The 20,066-nt window shown below is 38.1% G+C and overlaps 1 protein-coding gene across 2 annotated transcripts; it reads left to right on the top strand.

Moving 5' to 3' along the window:
• Window positions 1-2,322: 2,322 nt before the first annotated feature.
• On the top strand, window positions 2,323-7,142 carry LOC104896031 (uncharacterized). Of its 2 annotated transcripts, none has more exons than XM_048637906.2 (9): window positions 2,323-3,216; window positions 3,840-4,046; window positions 4,158-4,400; window positions 4,627-4,696; window positions 4,788-4,961; window positions 5,088-5,179; window positions 5,327-5,509; window positions 5,616-5,752; window positions 6,322-6,477. In XM_048637906.2, exons 1-9 carry the CDS (start codon window positions 2,686-2,688, stop codon window positions 6,329-6,331), a joined length of 1,647 nt encoding a protein of 548 aa, XP_048493863.1. In that variant the 5' UTR covers window positions 2,323-2,685; the 3' UTR covers window positions 6,332-6,477. The 2 variants fall into 2 exon arrangements, with proteins under 2 accessions (XP_048493863.1, XP_010681011.2); XM_010682709.4 differs by lacking the exon at window positions 6,322-6,477 and adding an exon at window positions 6,490-7,142 and having other exon boundaries at window positions 2,327-3,216.
• Window positions 7,143-20,066: the final 12,924 nt, after the last annotated feature.

Below are 20,066 nucleotides of genomic sequence, written 5' to 3'. Positions count from 1 at the left end.
TACTACCTACTTGTGCTTTGGAGTAGAGATTTCCCTATATTCCCCATACTTTCAAGCGTTGACCTGTGTAGTTGGGGTTGCTGACATGAGCGAGGTGCTAGTCTAGTAGGGGTCTTCTCTTACCAAGGGTCCCCAGTGGGGGGGGGGGCAAAAAAATTATATAGGCTACATATACTTCCTCAATTTCCTATTACTTGCATCATTTCTCATTTTTGGCTTTTTTTTATTATTATTTGCATCATTCTTATTTTTGATAATATATTCTCTCATCTAGCACATAAGGTTCATTTTTTATTTATCTTCTCACTTTGGTTTTTTTGAAAAAAAATACGATACAAATAATAAATCAGTATAATTAATATTTAGATGGAAAAATTGACAATAGAGGTCTGAACTTTGGGCGATAATTTTTAAAAGGTTTGAACTATTGATTAACCTGTGTAGGTCCCAACTTTAGGGGGTCTTAACTTTTAGCAGGCCTCGGTGACTTAAAATTGACGATTTTTTTTAAAAATCTCACCTAGTTCCTACTTCCGTCCCTCAATTAACCCTTCTAGTGTAACCCAAGTTTTCAAGTTATGACCTATTAAGCCAATTTCAAGTCACAAAGGCCCGCTAAAAGTTAATACCCTTAAAGTTGGGACATACACAGGTTAATCAATAGTTCAGACCTTTTAAAAATTATCACCCAAAGTTGGGACCTCTATCGTTAATTTTTCCTATTTAGATTCATTTAATATTTTTATTTTTAATTATTTTCTTTTAACACCTCAAAAACGCTTATTAGTTTTTGCCTATTTGTATATGGGACAGCATAGCTTTTGCCTTTTGCAGACAATAGATATGTCACCAAAGGTGGCCATCATTTGCTAAATGCCACAATTGTTACATTATTTGCAGGATCCTAAGCCATGGTCTAGCATCCAATGAAATCAAACTCAACGTTGCTGACTTTCTCCTCTGTCCCCTGTATGATCACTTTTTTTTAGGTATGATTACTTATAAATATTCCCGTCCCCTCAAAAAAATCTTTAAAACGATGGTTGTTAATACCTGATGAGTAGTCTTTAAAATGAGTAATAGGTATGATTACTTATAAATATTCAATTCTTTAAAACGATGATTGTTAAGTCATGATGTATTAAACTGTTAAAAAATATGAAGAAAGAGGTGGTAGCTCAGTGGAATACCATCTCGAATTTTAGAGCATTATCCAGGGTTCAAGCTAATAGCTTAGAAGGGGTTGGTCTTCGGATCAATTATCTTTCCTAATAATAAAAAAAAATCTGTTAGGAAACACGGTATTCTCGAAATCTCAATTTATTTCTAGTTTGTCCAAAAATTACTTATTTCAAATGCTACTCGATTGCAAATAATAATCATAAAATATATTAATTCATAATACTTAAAAAATGTCACATTATCTAAATCCTTGCATAGATTAACATAGCATTAAAGTATTATATGGACGAGTACAAATGTTCTACAAATAAAGAAGTTTTTGTACATATTTTGTAGACCAAGTGAAAGAATCGCTAAACCATGTGGTAGAGCGGCTGCCAAGGTCGCCTTCACCGGTGGTGGGCACCTCCCCCCCCCCCCCCTTTTTTGAAAAAAAAATAAAAATAATGAAGAAAAAACAGAGGAGAGAAGAAGACGGTGGTAGTGGTGTGTCGGGGTAGGGTGGTGGTTCAATGGTGAAGAAGATGGTGGTGGTGGTGGTGGTGGTGCCTTGATATGTCAATTTGAGGATTTTTTTTTTCAATTCCAGTTCAAAGTTTGATATTCTGTTGGCATGGGATTGGCGGTGTTGGTGGCGGCGGCGGTGTTGGTGGTGGTGGTGTCAGCGGTGGTTGTGGTGGTAGGGAAGAGGGGAGGGAAATGGAGAAAGAGAAAAAAGGAAATGGAGGTATACATATACAATATAAATACACCATATGTAGGGCGTTAGTAGGAAATTCCAGGACGTCAAATAGCATGACCCCATTAGATTTTCCTAGACTTACTTGAACTTATTACACCTTATCGTGTGAGAGTCCAAACCTTATGTTTGTTGAAGTGAACTTATTAGATTATTAGATTTTATCTAAACTTATTTTAAGCTATCTGAACTTAATTTTTCTGATAAAGACAGAAAATAAACTAAACAAGACAAAGTTACACCTATCAGAAATAAGGAGTACAATATAAATCAAGTCAATCTATAAATGGATAACTAATTAAAGATAGTCTTACTAAAAATGAGCTTCCATTAGTAACACTTAATTAAGGTAGGACGTTGGAGGAATAATAAGGAGTACTTGATAACGGGGTATAACTATTAACTAGTAGGTAAGTACATCAAAAAGATTGTCCCTTTTTCTTAAGCTCTTTTTCAACTCCCGGGAAACTTCACCACCTACTTTACTTTAACCATCTCTCTCTCTCTCCTTTCTTCTCTCTTCTCTCTTCTCTCCGTCAACTCCCTGAAAAAACGTAACCCACGCCATCACATTCACACCCTCCTCACCTCCTCTCTTCTCCAATTCTTCAACTCCTAAAAACCAAACATTACAACAAAACCAAACACAACCTTTAAAAAAAAAAAAAAAAATTAAATCACTCTTTAGAAATGACGGTACTAGTAGTAGTTCACTCTCCACCTCCTCCTTCTAGCACCTTCTAAATGCCACGTGGCAGACACCAATGGCGTCGCGAAACGGCGGACTCGAGACCGAAGAAAACACCCAGAAAGTGGGCCAGACGTTCCGGGCCCTGGTGGAGAAGGCTGACCGGAAGTTCTCCCGGGTAAGGGACCTGCCCGCTTTCGGACCCGGCCCGAACCCGACCCGGTACATGAACAAGGTGTTCAAGGCGTACACGAAGGTGTGGGATTACCAGAGGAAGAACCGGGCCAAGCTGGTGGGTTCGGGCCTGCAGAGGTGGGAAATCGGGGAGATCGCGTCTCGGATCGGGCAGCTGTATTTCGGGCAGTACATGAGGAGTAGTGAAGCTAGGTTTTTAGTGGAGTCGTATGTATTTTACGAGGCTATTCTGAATCGTGGGTATTTTCAAGGTGGTAAAGAACATGGTGGTGGGGTTAGTGTTAGGTTTAAGGAATTGAGGTTTTTTGCAAGGTTTTTGTTGGTTGCTTTGATTTTAAATCGTCGTGATGTTGTTACTTTGCTCGTTGACCGTTTCAAGGCTCTTGTTGATGATAGCCGTGCTACTTTTTGGGTAAATTTTTCTCCAATTTCTTATCACGATTCATATCATTTTCTTGCTGTTGAATTTATGATTTCTAATTAGGATAAATTTGATATTAGATGATTCGATTGTTGGAATCGTTAATATACTTTGTTGTCGAATGATTGTACTACTTTGCTGTAGCACTAGGTTTGATCATTGATGTGGTTTGTATTGGGTTCATAAGTTTCGAGGAACACCGGAATTTTACTTTGGAACATGTTTTATTGCGAGCTTTCTAAGTTGGTTAGTTCTGTGAGGGTAGTATTGAAGAATTAGGTTCAAAAGAATTCTACATTATTGTTTGGTGTGGCTCTGTATGTGCTAAAATGGCCGTTTATATTATTTCTTGATGTTTAGATGAGTAAAGAAGTTAAGGTTCTCAGCTATCTAAGTTCATTGAATCCGTTTTGTATGAACACTTTGGTTAAGAACCCGTACGACCTTTGCACTTAGAGAGAGAGAAGGGTGGGGGAGGGGGGGGGGGGGGGTTGTTTGACTGGTCCTTAGCTGTGTTTTATCACCTATTGATGAAGGAGTATAATTTGTTTCTGGAGAACGATGATCCTTTGCTGATATAAATAAGGTTGTTTGTTTTGAATTTGTCTTCTCAGGAAACTAGCTTCAAAGAGTGGAGGCAAGTAGTTCAAGAGATTGTTCGTTTTGTGGATGTTGACAAGCCGTTCCCAAATGCTCGGCCTTTGCGTTACTGTGCCATGTTTGACACTCATCCAGACTCGTTGCCATATGTGGCTCGTTTCCATGCAAAGAAAGTTTTGAAGTTGAAAGATGCAGTGTTAACTAGCTATCACCGGAACGAGGTGAATGCTTTACCTGGGTTGACTTTGATGGCCACCTTTGGTGGACTTGTTGAACTCTTAGGCTGAGCTCTAAGCTTAGGATCACCTGACCGGTTGCTGTGTATGTTCCAGGTTAAGTTTGCAGAAGTGACGTTAGACACATACAGAATGCTGCAATGTTTAGAATGGGAGCCAAGTGGATCATTTTACCAAAAGCATCCAAGTGAACCTGTTGAAAATGGTATTCACAAGGATTTTTCTGGTACCTCTGGGCTGATTGACATAAATTTGGCTGCTGATTTGACGGATCCCACCTTGCCCCCAAATCCAAGGAAGGCAGTTCTCTATCGTCCGACAGCGACACACTTGATTGCTGTGAGTATCCAAGATATTGCACTTTAGTAGCTTTTGCTCTTCTGAGTTCCTGAGTGTTTATTAGCTGACTATATGAACATCAAATGAAATAATTTGTGCTAAGAAATTGAAGACTAAATTCATCTGAAAAAAAAGTATCTTATGATTCAGAATGGTGATAGACCTCTTATTGCTGTTTAAAATCTTCTGTTAGGAACTTTTTTTGATGATTATGCTTCTTCGGCAGGTTATTGCGACAATGTGTGAAGAGCTCCCACCAGATAGTATTATGCTAATATATGTGTCATCATCTTTGGGTAACTTGGCTTCTTTTGAACATCATTTATAATATATAACGTGTTTGGTTTGCAAGCTTCTTAGTAGTGTGGTGACTCTATTCTTTTGCAGGAACAACTAGTTCCACGAGCACGGACAGCTCTGGCGGTTCTAGAAGATTTTCAAAGAGTAAAGTATTGTTTTCAGCTGCTCGTGACCAGAACACGTCTCCTGGAGATAGCAAAAAGGGATATTTAAGTGGTTATTATGATAATTCCTTGTGTTTAAGTCCACGTGGAATTAGAGGTGTGCACCTTACAGAAAGTTTGTCTTGTCTTTATTTTGTAGGTTTTAGAATTTTATGGTTTGGGTGGCTCGAATTTTACCTGTTAGATTTAAGTATAACTTATGAGTATAATCCCGGTATTTCAGGTGCAAATTACCTTTATCCTGGAGACTTATTACCCTTCACTAGGAGGCCTCTCTTCTTAGTTATTGACAGTGATAACAGCCATGCATTCAAGGCAGGTTTGTCAAAACTTGTTCTGACTAGATAGGCTATGACTAATTACATTGAGCTGACGCCTAATTTTCTGTTTCTTGAACTGTTCTAAAGCTATCTATAACTTCTATCTTTTGAGGTGCTTATGCTTTGCCCTTCTGATCTGCAGATTATTCATGGTTCAGAAAGAGGGGAGCCATCAGCACTGTTACTATCCCCATCAAAGCCGTCATTCAAGAGCCCTCCTAATGTGGATGCAACTGAAAATGGGAGTCAGTTCACTCTGTTTTTGACAGCTCCTCTGCTAGCATTCTGCCAAGTGGTTGGCCTCTCTGCCTCTGATAGAGAAACAGTGAGCTTTCAACAATCACTTTGAATATTTTCCTTTTCAAAAATACTTGGAATTCGCTTTAACTTTATATTGTTTGAATTATAGTAATAACAAACAATAATTTCAGGACATTTATGATGAGGCTGAAAACATAATTGCAAATGCCTTTGCTAAATGGGAAATGATGTTATGCTCGTCAACAAAAATTGATCTTGTTTGGGCTCAAGTACTTTCAGATCCTTTCCTCCGTCGCATTATTCTTAGGTACATAATCTTGCTCCTTGGTTATTTTGCAGTGAGGCAGCTTTTTTTTTTCCTGGTGGACCTTTTTTTTGTTTTTGATCAAGAGTCAAGACAAGGTTCAAAGGCTTAGGCCTTGACATTTTGGGGTTGTTTGGTGCAAACTAGATAGGTGGACTGAAAATATTCACTTTACTAATTCTGACAAAACTATCTATTCACATTATGGAAAGTTTACATAGAGCTGGTTAACTATGGTCCTTTAGAAAGAAGCAAATCTTATAATAATTTGATTATGGTATAGTGCTATTCTGCAGACCAAGTGGCATGTCTAGTTATAGTTAAGATCACCTCTCACCAGTCACCACCACCCAAGAAAGACGATAAAGGGTGAGTCCTCTTCACCTTAAAGAAAAACGTTTTAAGGAATATAAGTTCAGATTAGTTCCAATGAGTTGCAATGGTTCAGATAAGTTCTAATATGTTCTAACTAGTTTCCAATAAGCTATAAAGATAAGGTCCAATAAGTTCAAATGAGTTCCCACCAGTTCAGTTAAGTTCTTATATGTACTGATAAGTTCAGCAAAATCCAGGTGGAGATAAACACCCAAAAGGGGGTGATGTCGCTATCTTGTTGAAATGTCCACCTCCTCAAGTCCTTAGGATACGCTTTCACAAGTTATCTACATGTCATTTAAATATTTCTTTGAAGGGAAACGTTGAGCTTATCCTCCTCTTTTTATCTCTGTGATGCTATTCAGATTTGTATTCTGCGATGCCGTGTTATCTCTCTTTCACTCTCCTGATGCAAGGGATTCATACGTGCCTAGTTGCTTGCCACATCTTCCGGGTTTTGTATCGCCTGATGCAGAAGCTGTTGAGTCGTATATTCAACGGCTTGCTGAGCACCTCAAAGTTTCCGACTGTTTCTACAACATGTAATTGTAAGCTGGTATCTTGTCAGCGCATTGTAAGGCTTACTACTAGATTACAAGTTTTGTTATTCCAGTGCGACACTCCCGGAAGATACCGTATCACTTTTTGTGGCTATGGCGAATAGAGCTTCTGGGAAAGGCTGTACTACAGAGCATTTGGGATGATGGCACTTCAACTGATGGGAAGTTGTATTTAGGTGTCATTGGGCGGATTCTTGTTGTGGTATACGATGTGAAAATAGTGTGTAGATGGTTTTTTCTTCTTTTTTTTTTTTTTTTTTTTTTTTAATCTTTTATTTTTTTTCCTGGGAGGTGGATATTAGCTTAATGTTCTAGCAAATTGCTGTTATTGTGTTATATTTCTTAATAATATTTATACAGGAAATGCTGAATTTCGTCACACTTCTGTACAAGAATAATTTGATCCAATATTAGAAGTGCTCTCAAAAAAGAAATTTGAAGTGAGGCAATGCCCAATATGTGATATTGTACGGATGAACTGAAGCGAGAATGTGTGTTTTGAGAGAAGCAAGATATGATTTTCATCTTAATTATTCATGTCTTTATCTCATGTATTTAGGAATTACTTCCTCTTTTTTTAGATGATTTATTTTGATTTTTGATACTATTTACATATATGATTTTGACTATTTTTTGTGATTTATACTTAAGGAAAAATATAGTCATGTGAGATCTTGTTAGATTCGTCTTAATGTATATTCTGCAAATATTATCTTTTTGTAATTTTTGCTTAGAGGTTAGTTAATTATCGCTCCAAAATTACTTAAAATCGCCCCAAATTCATTTTTTTGGACCATTTTACCCTTTCCTCTTTTCCACACCATCCAACACCCCCATCACCACCCCCTACCTCTCCATTGCCACTTGTGACCCTCCACCGCCGTCACCTACCTCCCCCAACCACCACCATCACCCACATACGATTGTCGCAAATTTTTTTTAGGCTTGGGCGAACGTCCGTGGTGGACGTTCTCCCCATGGCCGGAACGTTTGGCCTGGACGTTCCGGCCATGGGGCGAACGTCCACCGCGGACGTTCGCCTAAGCCTAAAAAAAATTCGCGAAAATCAATTGAGGGTCGAGGGAGAGTGGTCCACTGGTGGTCTTGGTCTCATGTCGTCGGGAGGGGTGGACCAACGAGGCCGTCGGAAGTCCGAGTACAGCGCCACAACAGGAGGTGGCCGGCGACTGAGAAGGAGAGAGAGAACTCAGGGGTTAAGGGCTTGAGAAGGAGAGAGAGAACTCAGGGTTAAGGGTTTGTCGTGGCAGGATTGGAGGTGGGTGGTGGTGGCATTCTGTTAGGAGGTGGGTGGTGGTGGTGGTGGTGGTTGCTTGGCAAGAGGTGGGTGGTGATGATTTAAGGGAAAAAAAAGAAAGAAGGTATAAGAGGTAATTTCAACTATTTTTTAGGTGATTTTAAGTAATTGTTAGGCGATGTATAGAAGTTCAGTTTTGGTTATTGATAACTAGAGATATTAGGGTTCAAAGAGTCCGTTTTTGGAGAGACGGTTTCATGTTAGTGTAACGTGAGACCGCTGATGTCATGCTGACATCACGCACGTGCATCAAACCAACATGAGAATTAGTTAAGCACTTGCACCTATTAGTTATGCTAGCTTTAAAGTGTTTCTGGATGAATTAGTTAAGCACTAAAATATATTAGTTAAGCGCTGGAGTATATTAGTTAAGCGCTGGAGTATATTAGTTATATCATATATTTCAGATTATAATGCATTTTATTGACTCTAACTTCAGTATCACACATAAACATTCTCTCTTTCTTCTCTAATTCATCGAGACACTCTAAAATCTGTATAATTTTTCCTCCTCCATTCTCTGCATACAACCTGCATTGGATGTTTAATTTGGATGTAAGTAAAATATTTGAGCACAAGTTTGCAATGACAATGTCCACAAACACTTACTTTGTGTTTTTCACCTGATAAGATGTTTATCATGTTTGAAGTGAAAGAAGAGTTTGACACATATTCATCACAAAGGGTAATATATACTGCCCAATGTTAGATGATAACTTGCACTTGCAAAAACTTTGAAGAAACAGATTAGATCACTTTTGGTACCGAATGTTTAACTTTTGCATTTAAAAGTTTAACTTTTATTTGAAAAACGTAACTAACACCTAAATGTTATTAGTTATTAATTTATTCGTAATAGTTAAATAATATGAAGTAATAGTTATGCTATTAGGATTGTTGTATTTTCATGCCCTGAGAATCATGCACTTGCGTTCAATCACAAAAATACTACATAAGTGTATGTGCAAAAAGTGGATTAGATATGTGAAGAAGAAAGTGTGGAAAGGAGAAATGACTAGATGATAAGAGGTTTTTAGTGTGTCGTTAAGACACCAAAAATCACTTTCCAAACAATATTTTAAATACTAACAAGCAATTACTAAGAAAATAGTAAGGGCAAGTCAAGGGTCGATCCACAGGGAAAATGGAATTAATTAAAGTCTATCAAGTCCAAACTACCTAATTGAATGGTATTTGTGGGTTTGAAAAGGTTTGGTAACAATTATGACTAGGTAAAAACTAGAAATAGCAAATACCAAGAGTTTAAATATCAAATAGGAAGACACTAGAGTTAAGGTTACTAGTATGAATAAGAACGGACAATGATTGTTGACGCGATTGTGAAGAAATGGAGACGATCATGCAAGATTCAGTTTCCCTCTAAAATACTCGATTCCTCTCTCGAATGGTCCTCAAGAATAATCACTTAATTAATCAACTAAATCCTCTCTCGAATGGTCTTTAGTTAATTGATTAAGAGATTCAATAAATTCGGAAAACCCTTAATAGAGGATCCCCTTAATTTCTACCCAATATCTTGGCATAGAAATTAAGTTGATTCTTGGGGATGATAAAAAAGTTCAAATTCGATTTAAGAATATTTGAATTCAAAATACCAAAATATAAATGTGATCAATATCTATCCTAAGGTTTCAAAACACCAAGATCAATGCATTACTTTCTTTAGAACATCACAATCTCATCAATAAAACATTTAAAACCCTAATTCATACTTTCACCCTAACCCTAGATATAAAACTACTCACTAATCATGGATTCTAAGCAACTAAACATGAAATCTATGACTAATCTAAGGTTAAACATGATTAAAAGATAATTAAACTAATAAAAATCACAATTATGAGACTATGAGAATGAAAATCTAAGAATAACTAAACAAGAACAAACACGAAAATAATGAAATAAAATTGAAACTTCAAATTAAATTGAATGAAAAGTACCTTGAATGTTATCCGAATCACAAACTATGATTAACAATTCTCAAATCTCAATAAAACTCAAGTTTTTCTCTTTCTAGTATGAACCCTAAAAAATACTCTCTAAATACTAGAATAAAACATAAGTTCCAACTAAAAACAAAACTATCGTTTTTAATGAAGGCTCAATTTTTTTCTTTCCGGAAACGAAGGGTGCAGGCGCACCTCACCCTTCTGCCTCCAACTTGGACAGTTCAACTTAAAACGAGCATAACTTCTTCGTTTTTTATCCAAATCAAGCTTATGACCAGTCGTTGGAAAGATATCGAAACGAGCTTTCTCCTCCAACTATATTACCTTCATTTGATTTGTGGTTTGAAAGTTATGTCCATATGAAGTTCTCTGTTCAAGATTCTATTGTGCAATGTGCTCCTTTGTGCGAGCGGACATGGGGAATGGTGCAAGCGCACTATTTCTCAATGTGTGCTTTATTTTCATTGCTACCTTTTCCAACTTTACAAATCGTAGTCATCTTAGTAGTTTCACCTATATCAAGAACATGGCAAAACAATGTGAAAGCAAATGTACTAGAAATTCGGTCAAAATGACTAAAAATCTAGCAAAATGTCACTATGATCAAGTGAATGAAATAGAAGGGGAAAGGGAGAAGAAAGAGGGAAGAAATGGGAGAAAGAGGATCAAAATGAGCTAAAAGGAGTCCATAAAGTACGTTTGAAATGCACTTTTCAATAGATAAACCAATATAACCCCATGACGATATGAAATCGCAAGAAATTTAGTTCTACAATCTCATCCTCAAAAGTCAAGATGATGAAGATGCAAGAAAGGTACTCCAAGAAGTCTACAAAAATACTACGTACTGCAATCATAAACAAAGTCCTAACTACAAAACCAATCATAGAAGAACGATGCTCATCAAGTACAACTACATTGGTTATTTTATACCTGTATGGTTCAAAAACAAAGAGAGGAAGTGCAAGAAAGAAAAGTCATTTTGAGAAGACTAAAAAAATAAATTCCAAGAACCAAACTGAAATTGGTACAATAATTACTCCAAATGGTAGGTTGTTTTAAGTTAGTTTTTCAGGTTGTCTTTTGTATTTGACATTTTAGATTTGTAAAAAAGTTTTTTCTTCGTTTATATTAGAAATCAAAATAATGCTCAATCAATCTTAACTAATTATAGAACAACACTAACTAATGTATCGAATATGTTAACTAAAAAACAATGGAAGTCTACATAAAGATTACCAGCTCTAAACTATTGTGCTAAAATACTTAACTAATTCGCCAAAAATCTTAACTAAATCGCAAAAATATTATCGTGAGAATTTGTGAGACACGGTCCGTGTTCTAAGAAAATATATCTTTTGGGTTGGTCAGGTCTCACGTTAAGACTAACATGAGACCGTCTTTTTTAAGACTTTGTGGGGTTCAAATTAGTAGTGCATTGGTAAGTTTTTTTTATGGAGGTAAAAAAAAAATACATTAGGAGATTTCATGCTCGAGGGAAATTCTTAATATGTCGATTACAAGGATATGAGAAAGAGAAGAATTAATACAAGGAGTGACAATAAAAAAAAGAATTAAATGACCAACATTAGCTATCTAATCAGCCGCTCGATTTGCTTTTCGAAAGACATGGTTGAGCTACTAGATGTCAAATTTATTAAGTAGAAGTTTGATATCTCGCATTGTTATAACGGATGTGAGAGAGAAACAAATTATGAATGCAAAAACAATAAAAACAGACAACAGATTTACATGGTTCACCAATTTGGCTACATCCACGGCAGAAAGAGAGAATATTTTATTATGTGAGGAAAACCAGATTACAGAGAGAATAGAGTGAATTTCGTAGTCTAAAACCCTAGAATATAAATAGTGTATTAATATTCCCGTCAGAAAACGCGTTTCCGCGTTTACCGGGCAGCCGCCCGATCGGGCGGTAATTCTTTCCTTCCCCAGCTTCGTTGCGCTCCCGGTCGGGCGAAGTCGCCCGAGTCGTTGTTCGGTGACTCGTCCGATCGGGCGAACTCCTTTCACTCCTATTCTTCAGCGCGTTGCGGGCCCGATCGGGCGGCCTCGCCCGACCCGATCGGGCGGTACCCCGAAACTCCCTTTTGACGCATTTCTTCGAACACCTTCGAGGCACAATTATTCAAGGCATATTTCTACAAATCTCCACCTTGACTTGAATCCTCTCACAATAACCAGATGCATTGATCACAATGCCCAGAATCTCCCAAACACCAGATTTGTCCCAACAGACAACCAGGCCAGATTAGTCCCTAAGGACCCCAGAATTGCCCAAGAGGGCAACTAACAATCACGAACAGCTTGTAAGTCCAAGCAACCTTGGAACTTACCCTGTGGAATCAGATTCGAACAGATGTGTTCCTTATACTCTTTCCTAGCACAAGTAACACCTTCCTTGGACGGCCCAAAAATATTCACCTCTCCGACATACAGTGCAAAACCCACCATGTCCACAACCGTCCTTTGGGGAGAGTTCCCAAAGATTTCATGCTGACCAGAGTCAAGTTTGACTGACCCAATTTGATGACGAAGACACGGAATTTCAGATTCAGATTGTGAGTGTTGACAGACTTCTCCCTGACGTAAACCACCACTCCAACCTAGAGTGCCTCTGTGCTCCACCTGTTTCTTAACACTATCACAAACAGCCAATGTAGCAACTCCGGACTCAGATAACGTAGACCCTTGCAACACATACAATGTCTCCCGTTTAACCCCTTTCAAAATCATCTTCGAACCCCTGTAGACATACAACCCTCCACCCTCACCTTTAAAACTGAACCCTTTCTTGTCTAACAAACTAAGTGAAATCAGATTCTTTGTGACCTGTGGAACATGCCTAACATCATTCAAAGTACAAACTTTGCCATCACATGTCCTAATTCTGATGGACCCTATACCAACTGTCTTACAGACCTCACTGTTGGCCATAGTAACACTTCCATCAACCTGTTTATAGTTATAAACCACTCCCTGCGCGAACGATATGACAAGACGCTCCAGAATCTAAAACCACACATCCCTACAATGTGACTGACTATTAGCTACTAGGGCCAGATCTTCCTCAGAATCACCTCCAGTTTCTGCCAAAGCAGCAGAACCTTCATTCTTGTCCCTCCTGCTTCTTTTTCTTAGGACACTCCCTTTTCCCAATGCCCCGTTTCCTTACAGTAATTACAGACATCACTAGATTTAGGACCTCTAGAAAACGGTCTCCTGGATTTTTTCCCCGAATTCTCTTGTCCATTACTACTGGCTACTAATCCAGCAGCCTGATCGACTGTACCTGTACTAGACGCCTTATGACGAATCTCTCTAGTATGCAGAGCAGATCTTACTTCTTCTAACGACAGACTATCTTTACAACAATAAAGGAATCCACAAAATTCTCATATATATAGGCAAAGATACCAAAATATTAAACAGCATCCTCATCATTACTTTGACATCCAATATTTCGCAGATCTAGCAAGATGGTATTTAATTTATCTAAGTGATCTCTTAGAGACGTACCTTCCTGCATACGCAGGCTGAACAGACGTTGCTTCAAAAGCAACTTGTTGGTTAGAGATTTCGTCATGTATAAACTCTCTAACTTCAACCATAGACCAGCAGCAGTTTCCTGCTCCGCAACTTCAGTAATTATGTCGTCAGACAGACACAACATAATTATTGAATGCGCCTTTTCCTCCAGAATTTCCATCTTAGCGGAAACTGAATCCGTTGCCTTCTTGGCCAACGGTGCCTACAACCCCTGTTGCTTCGATAAAGCCCGCATCTTGATTTGCCACAGAGTAAAACTATTCCTCCCAGTAAATTTATCAATTTTGACATTCATCCCAGACATCTTTCTCACACAGATCGATCACCAAAGCTCTGATACCAATTTGTTATAACGGATGTGAAAGAGAAACAAATTATGAATGCAAAAACAATAAAAACAGACAACAGATTTACGTGGTTCACCAATTTGGCTACATCTATGGCATAGAGAGAGAGAATATTTTATTATGTGAGGAAAACCATATTACAGAGAGAATAGAGTGAATTTTGTAGTCTAAAACCCTAGAATATAAATAGTGTATTTATATTCCCGTCAGAAAACGCGGTTCCGCGTTTAGCGGGCAGCCACCCGATCGGGTTGGGCGAACCCGCCCGATCGGGCGGTAATTCTTTCCTTCCCCAGCTTCGTTGCGCGCCCGGTCGGGTGAAGTCGCCCGAGTCGTTGTTCAGTGACTCGCCTGATCGGGCGAACCAGCCCGATGGCATCGGGCGAACTCCTTTCACTCCTATTCTTCAGCGCATTGCGGGCCCGATCGGGCGGCCTCGCCCGACCCGATCGGGCGGTACCCCGAAACTCCCTTTTGACGCATTTCTTCGAACACCTTCGATGCACAATGATTCAAGGCATATTTCTACACGCATGATATTTGCTATTTGCCATGGAGGTACACAATTACCTTTGACTGCGCTGACGACTAAAAGATTATCGTCTTCAATTACGATATTTTTAATATTTTGTTGGAATGGGTAGGAGCAAACCTTGGTGAAGAGCGGAAGCTCCGGCGATGTATGTTGAGGTCGTACAAGGTTGAAAGCACGGACATGTATAAGGTCTCCCAAATGGTTGCAAATGATAATACAGAGTGTCTTGACAATTGTGTCTAAAGGAAATGTGTTAACAAAAAAACAGAAGAAGTATGTATCAAACTAACATTTGAGCTTGAGCGATTGCTGGTGTTCAAGGTTGTTGTATGGACAATCATTATGACCTTATATGTGAGATTGTTTATTGAACTTTTTTTAGTTAATCTTTCATTATTATGTCTATCACTTTGTTTCGAGAGGAAAAGTTGTAATAAAATTTGTGTATTGCATAAAATTTTGGAGATTTTCGGGATTTTATTAAAAGGCATAAATGTCATCAAAGAAAGTAGTGGACTTCCAAATAAACGAGTGGCAAAACAAATTACATCCAAATTACAAGAGTGGCAAAACAAATTACATCCAAATTATAAGAGTGCCAAAAATAAATTAGAATCTTGATGTTCAAATTTGAGATTGCAGGTTTAAGGCTCATAATAATTATGTTTATAATTTAAGTGATTATTCACATATTATCATTAGCTAATTACCCCAGTTCATATATTGTCTTTCATTTTTCACCACCAAATTAGCCCACATATACGTAATTAGTCTATTTAGCTAACTTTAGTTATGTAAACAATTCAATGAGACGATGAATAACAATGTTCTCGGATGGAGAGGTGTGTGCTAGCTCAATGGAGTACCACCCCGATTTTCGGAATATTACCCAGGGTTTGAACCCTCATGCCTATAATATATTGGGGAATTCTCTTTGAGGTGGTAGTAGACGTTCAAGCCTGTTGTCTTCTAGGATGTTCAACCTTGTATAGTTGTACCCAACATATAAGCTTCTGTACCTTGCATGGTAGTAGCCTCGTAGGGGTTGGTAATCTAGCCAATTATCTCTCCTAATAAAAAAAAATGACAAATGTCCGCTAATGTTACTACCATTTTCGGATGCCTAGTAACATTTATTGTGGTATATTGAATTAAACCTCAAAAGGTTTAATTTTGCTTTAACATAAGGGTCCAACATAAATATAATGTCCACTAAGCGAAGTCAACAAAGATCAAGATCAGCAAAGGAAGACCACCAAGACTACGAAGAGATGAAGGTCAAAGGCATTAAAAGAACGAGCAATCAAAGGATAATCATAAGACAATTCAACATAAAGAAGAACATGCACTATATGGTGACAGTTATTCGGTGCCAGAAAGCGTCAGTTGAGGTTTGAATCAAGTATGATTCAAGCATTTTCCCTCCCTAACATGCATGAAAGTTATACGTTATATTTCTCTATAAATAGAAAAACTATCATCAAGCAAAGAAGACGAACAATCCATCACAACTACATTTCTTAATTCCTTAGCGTAACTTAGCGTCAGCATAGTTAACCCCCTTCTGGGATAGTTTATTTAGTTCCATAGATTATGTTCTAGCGCTACTAGATCTTTAATTCTCCAATTGGAGCAAGAAACTATGGAGGTAACAGCCTTCATATCTCCTCTTTAAGTTATCCAGCCTATTTATCCCTTATGTGTTATAAAATCCATCCTTAAGTTTGTGGCATGTATGAGAATTTTATACTTTAATTAAAAAGTTTAATTATTGTTTGTTCTATTTATTTTTTCGCCTGAAATTAATTTGTTGTAGTTTTTTTGATCACTAATTACATTGCAACATAGTACATTAGTAAGGTTTTTCCAATTAAAATCGGTAACCCCCAGGGATTAAATCTCCCAAGGCATTCAATACTAAACTATTGGTTGTCCATTGACTTGTTTGCAAGGTAAACGAATTGATTTTGCACCAACAAATTTTTTTGCGGCCACAGTGGGACAAGAAGATTCATAACCCGATTGCGAAAATTCTTCTTCACATTTTTGAAAACTAACTGTCAAAAACGGTTATTTTTGTTTTTATTAATGTTGGAAACACGTTTTAAGAAGAATAAAGAAGTTATTGCTCAAGGTGAATCAACTTTCCACAACAGGGAAACTAATAATTCTTCTATCCCTCTAGAGACAAGGGCACATGGTAACAATGGTGAACCAATTCACCATGGTCATGAGGAGTCGGTTGGAGAGACCTCATCAAGGGATGACTCATCTCTAAGTAGTACTGGTCGTGGACTTATACAACAAATGTATGGAAAGTTCACGGAGGTAGTAAAGAATTTACTATTTGAAGCTAGAGAGAGTCAAAGACAACAATTTGACTCTAACTACAGAACTCTAGCCCATGAATTTGACATAGTGTTCACGAATATCCTCCAAAGGATTAGTGAAGAGAATAGAGATATTAACTCTAGGAAAACGGGCATTACTATTTACCGCCCGTCTTTACTAAAAATAACTTGTAATTTTTTCAAGATTTTCGATAAATTACCCCTATGTATATTCACTCACTCTCTCTCTCTCCTACTCTGACTCTCATTCTCACTTTCTCTCACCTCACCCCAACCACCATAGCAAACACCATCACCGGAACCACCACCACATCGGCAACCACCACCGCCGCGTCAACAACCACGATAGAGGCAACACCAACACCACCATGAGACCCACCCCGCCGCCACCATCACAACACGCCAGAAAAAGCATGAGTTGTTATTTTTCGCCGAAAAAATCCACCACCCTCGTTGTTAGTATGTAACACATCGGAAAATTTTGTTTGATTTCCTCCACCAATTTTTTTTTGTTTTCTCCACGAAGTTCGTTTCCTCCACCGAATTTCGTTTCCTCCATGGAGGGAACGAAAATCCACATTGTTACCATGGAAACCCAATTTTATATAGTTTCCATGGTAACGAAATGGATTTTCGTTCCCTCCATGGAGGAAATGAAGATTTGTTTCATTTCCTCCTCCATGGAGGAAACAAAAATTTTGTTCCATTTCCTCGGTGGAGGAAACGAAAAAACAGTTCGGTACCATGCATTGTGGCGAATTTTTTTAAAAAAGACTAACCACATTTCGTTGGTGGTTGTCCGCGATAGTGAGATGGTGGTCCGTGGTGGTGGTGATGCACTAGTGTGGCTCCGGTGGTAGTTGTTTGCCGGTGGAGGTGGTATGACGACGGTGTTGGTATGTCGGTGGTGGTGGTGGTGGTACACTGGTGGTGGAGGTCTGAGAGATAGGGTGAAATGAAGTTGGATGAGAGGTGAAAGAGGAAGAGTGGGGTGAAAGGGGATGGTATGGGGGAATTTCAAGGAAAAAGTACGGGCGATTTTTAGTAAATAGGGGCGGTAAATAGCGATTGAGAAATTGATAGGATCCTTGTGGGTATCAATGATACTATCAACGCAACTTTTACGGCAATGTCTAATTCTCTTGCCACTTAAGTAGTTTCTTACCAAGAACCACTATTCGAAAAACACTATCAGTTAAATGAGAAACTAGTTAAGGCCTTAGAAGAGGTTCTTTTAAATAGAGCAAGGGGAAGTTATGACACAGCGCCAAAAGTTCCTCCACTAGGTTACCCTCCAAGGGTACATTTTTCCCACCCTAAAACTAGTGATCCAATTAGCCTAAGCGATCCACAAACTTCCTCTCATGTTCATCAAATAAGGGTAATACCCATGAGCCATGGAGAGAGTAATCATGGAAATCTTAAGAGAAGTGATGGAATGGCAGCGGGCGTGGAGCCAGGCTGGCACCAGGCATCAGGACATCATCAACCTTCGTTTTTCATGGGTGGTGGACATGTTGGTGACAACACACAACAACCTAGATCATCACATGGAGGATCGAGGCAGGATTCTTTTGTTGTAAACAACAATAGTATGATGTATGCCTATATACCTATGAGTCAACCAACAATGGCTGGTCCTCCTATACTTACTAAACAACCAACTATGGTTGGTACTCCTTATCATGGGAATGTTCCAGGGTTTGGTCAGCCACAACCCCCATTTGCTCAAGCAACTAGTGCTTATTATCAAGGGATGCGCACAAATGAACACACCTCCGCCACAAATGGCACACAGAGCAGCCACTCATACCTTCATGCACAATCAGAAGATCTCTATGGGAGGATATCAAAACCAACCTTTCAACCCTAATCCTAATCCTACATATGATCATGCAAGAAACATGGGATATAGGAATATATGGATATCCAGGAAGGCAGGGTCCATTGGCAGCGCAGGTTGAGACACTAGTTCAAAGGTTTGTGGGTGATACCTCCAGGAGGAATCAAAGGCAGATATGCCAAAAACCTTACCCTGAATGGATTGATAGAGCAAATCCATTTCTTAGAACTTTTAAGATATCTGACTTTACCTTGTTTTCGAGAATGATAGAGTTTATGCTGAAAAACATTTAGTTAGGTTTAATTGTAGTGCAGAGAAGCAGCTGACAATGATTTCTTAAAACTTAGGATGTTTTTCATGTCTCTTACTGAGACTGCTCTTTGGTGGTACACTAATTTACCACTTAATTCTATTCATTCCTGGCAAAATATGCAAGTGTAATTTACAAATCATTTTGTACGCATTCCAGGAGTGACGCTAAGTGATCTGGCCAGAATCCAACAGAAGTTAAGAGAGTCTATGGAAGACTACCTATCTAGATTCAAGATGGATAAGATTATGTTTCATGTTAGCATTCCTGAAAGAGAATTTGTACAAATGGCTCAAGAGGGAATGTGTTAATCCAGTTTAGAAAGTGGTTTGATGGTCATGTCTTTGGTGGTTTTGTTGAATTAGCAGAATTAGCCGTAAGGTATGAAAGAAACCAACAAGCTGAAAGTACAGCAAGGCCCCAAAGTTTCTTTGCTCGAAATGATGAGCCTTTCCGCTTTGAAACTGCACAAGAAGTTGATGTGGAAAAAATATTCATGGAGTACCTTACAAATGTTTTCCTTTAGAGAAGAAAGAGTTTTTGGCTCTAAAGGATATGAAATTTGGACAAAAGAGAACATATACTTTTGATGCCAAAAAAAGCTAATGCTATCTTTGACTGATTGTTACCTAACAAAAAGATAAAATTGGTAGGGAGACATAGAGTAACAACTGGTGAAAAAGTTAAGTGTAAAAAATACTGTAAATGGCATGATGCAATAATTTATTATTATTTTATTTAATAACTTATTATTATTAATAAATCATTCTTATGAATTTATTATTAATTAAATTATATTATATTATATTATATTATTATCGCTACTATTAGTTAGAATTTAATTCAGTTCGGTTGCAATCAGTTCAGTTCAGTTCAACCCAACAAGAGGTGGGTTGTTTGTTAACCTAAAACCCTAGCCGCCCTCCTCTCTCTTTTCTCTCTCAAACCCTAGCCTCCCCTACCTTTTTTTTCACCAATTAGGGCTGCCATGGATGATTTCATCCATGGTTAGCCCCTTCTTTTCTTTTCTTTTCAGTTTTTAGTTCATTTATTTATTGTTTTGTTAAATAAAATTCTCTTTATGAGATTTTCTCAAACCCTGTTTTGGGGTTTTTAGTCTCTTTTGTGGAGATCTCCTTCT

This window comes from Beta vulgaris, chromosome 6 (genome assembly GCF_026745355.1).
Source record: "Beta vulgaris subsp. vulgaris cultivar EL10 chromosome 6, EL10.2, whole genome shotgun sequence".
NCBI classification, from domain to species: Eukaryota; Viridiplantae; Streptophyta; class Magnoliopsida; order Caryophyllales; family Amaranthaceae; genus Beta; species Beta vulgaris.
Note: the sequence above shows the minus strand (reverse complement) of the source record. Positions and strands in the feature narration are given on the sequence as shown.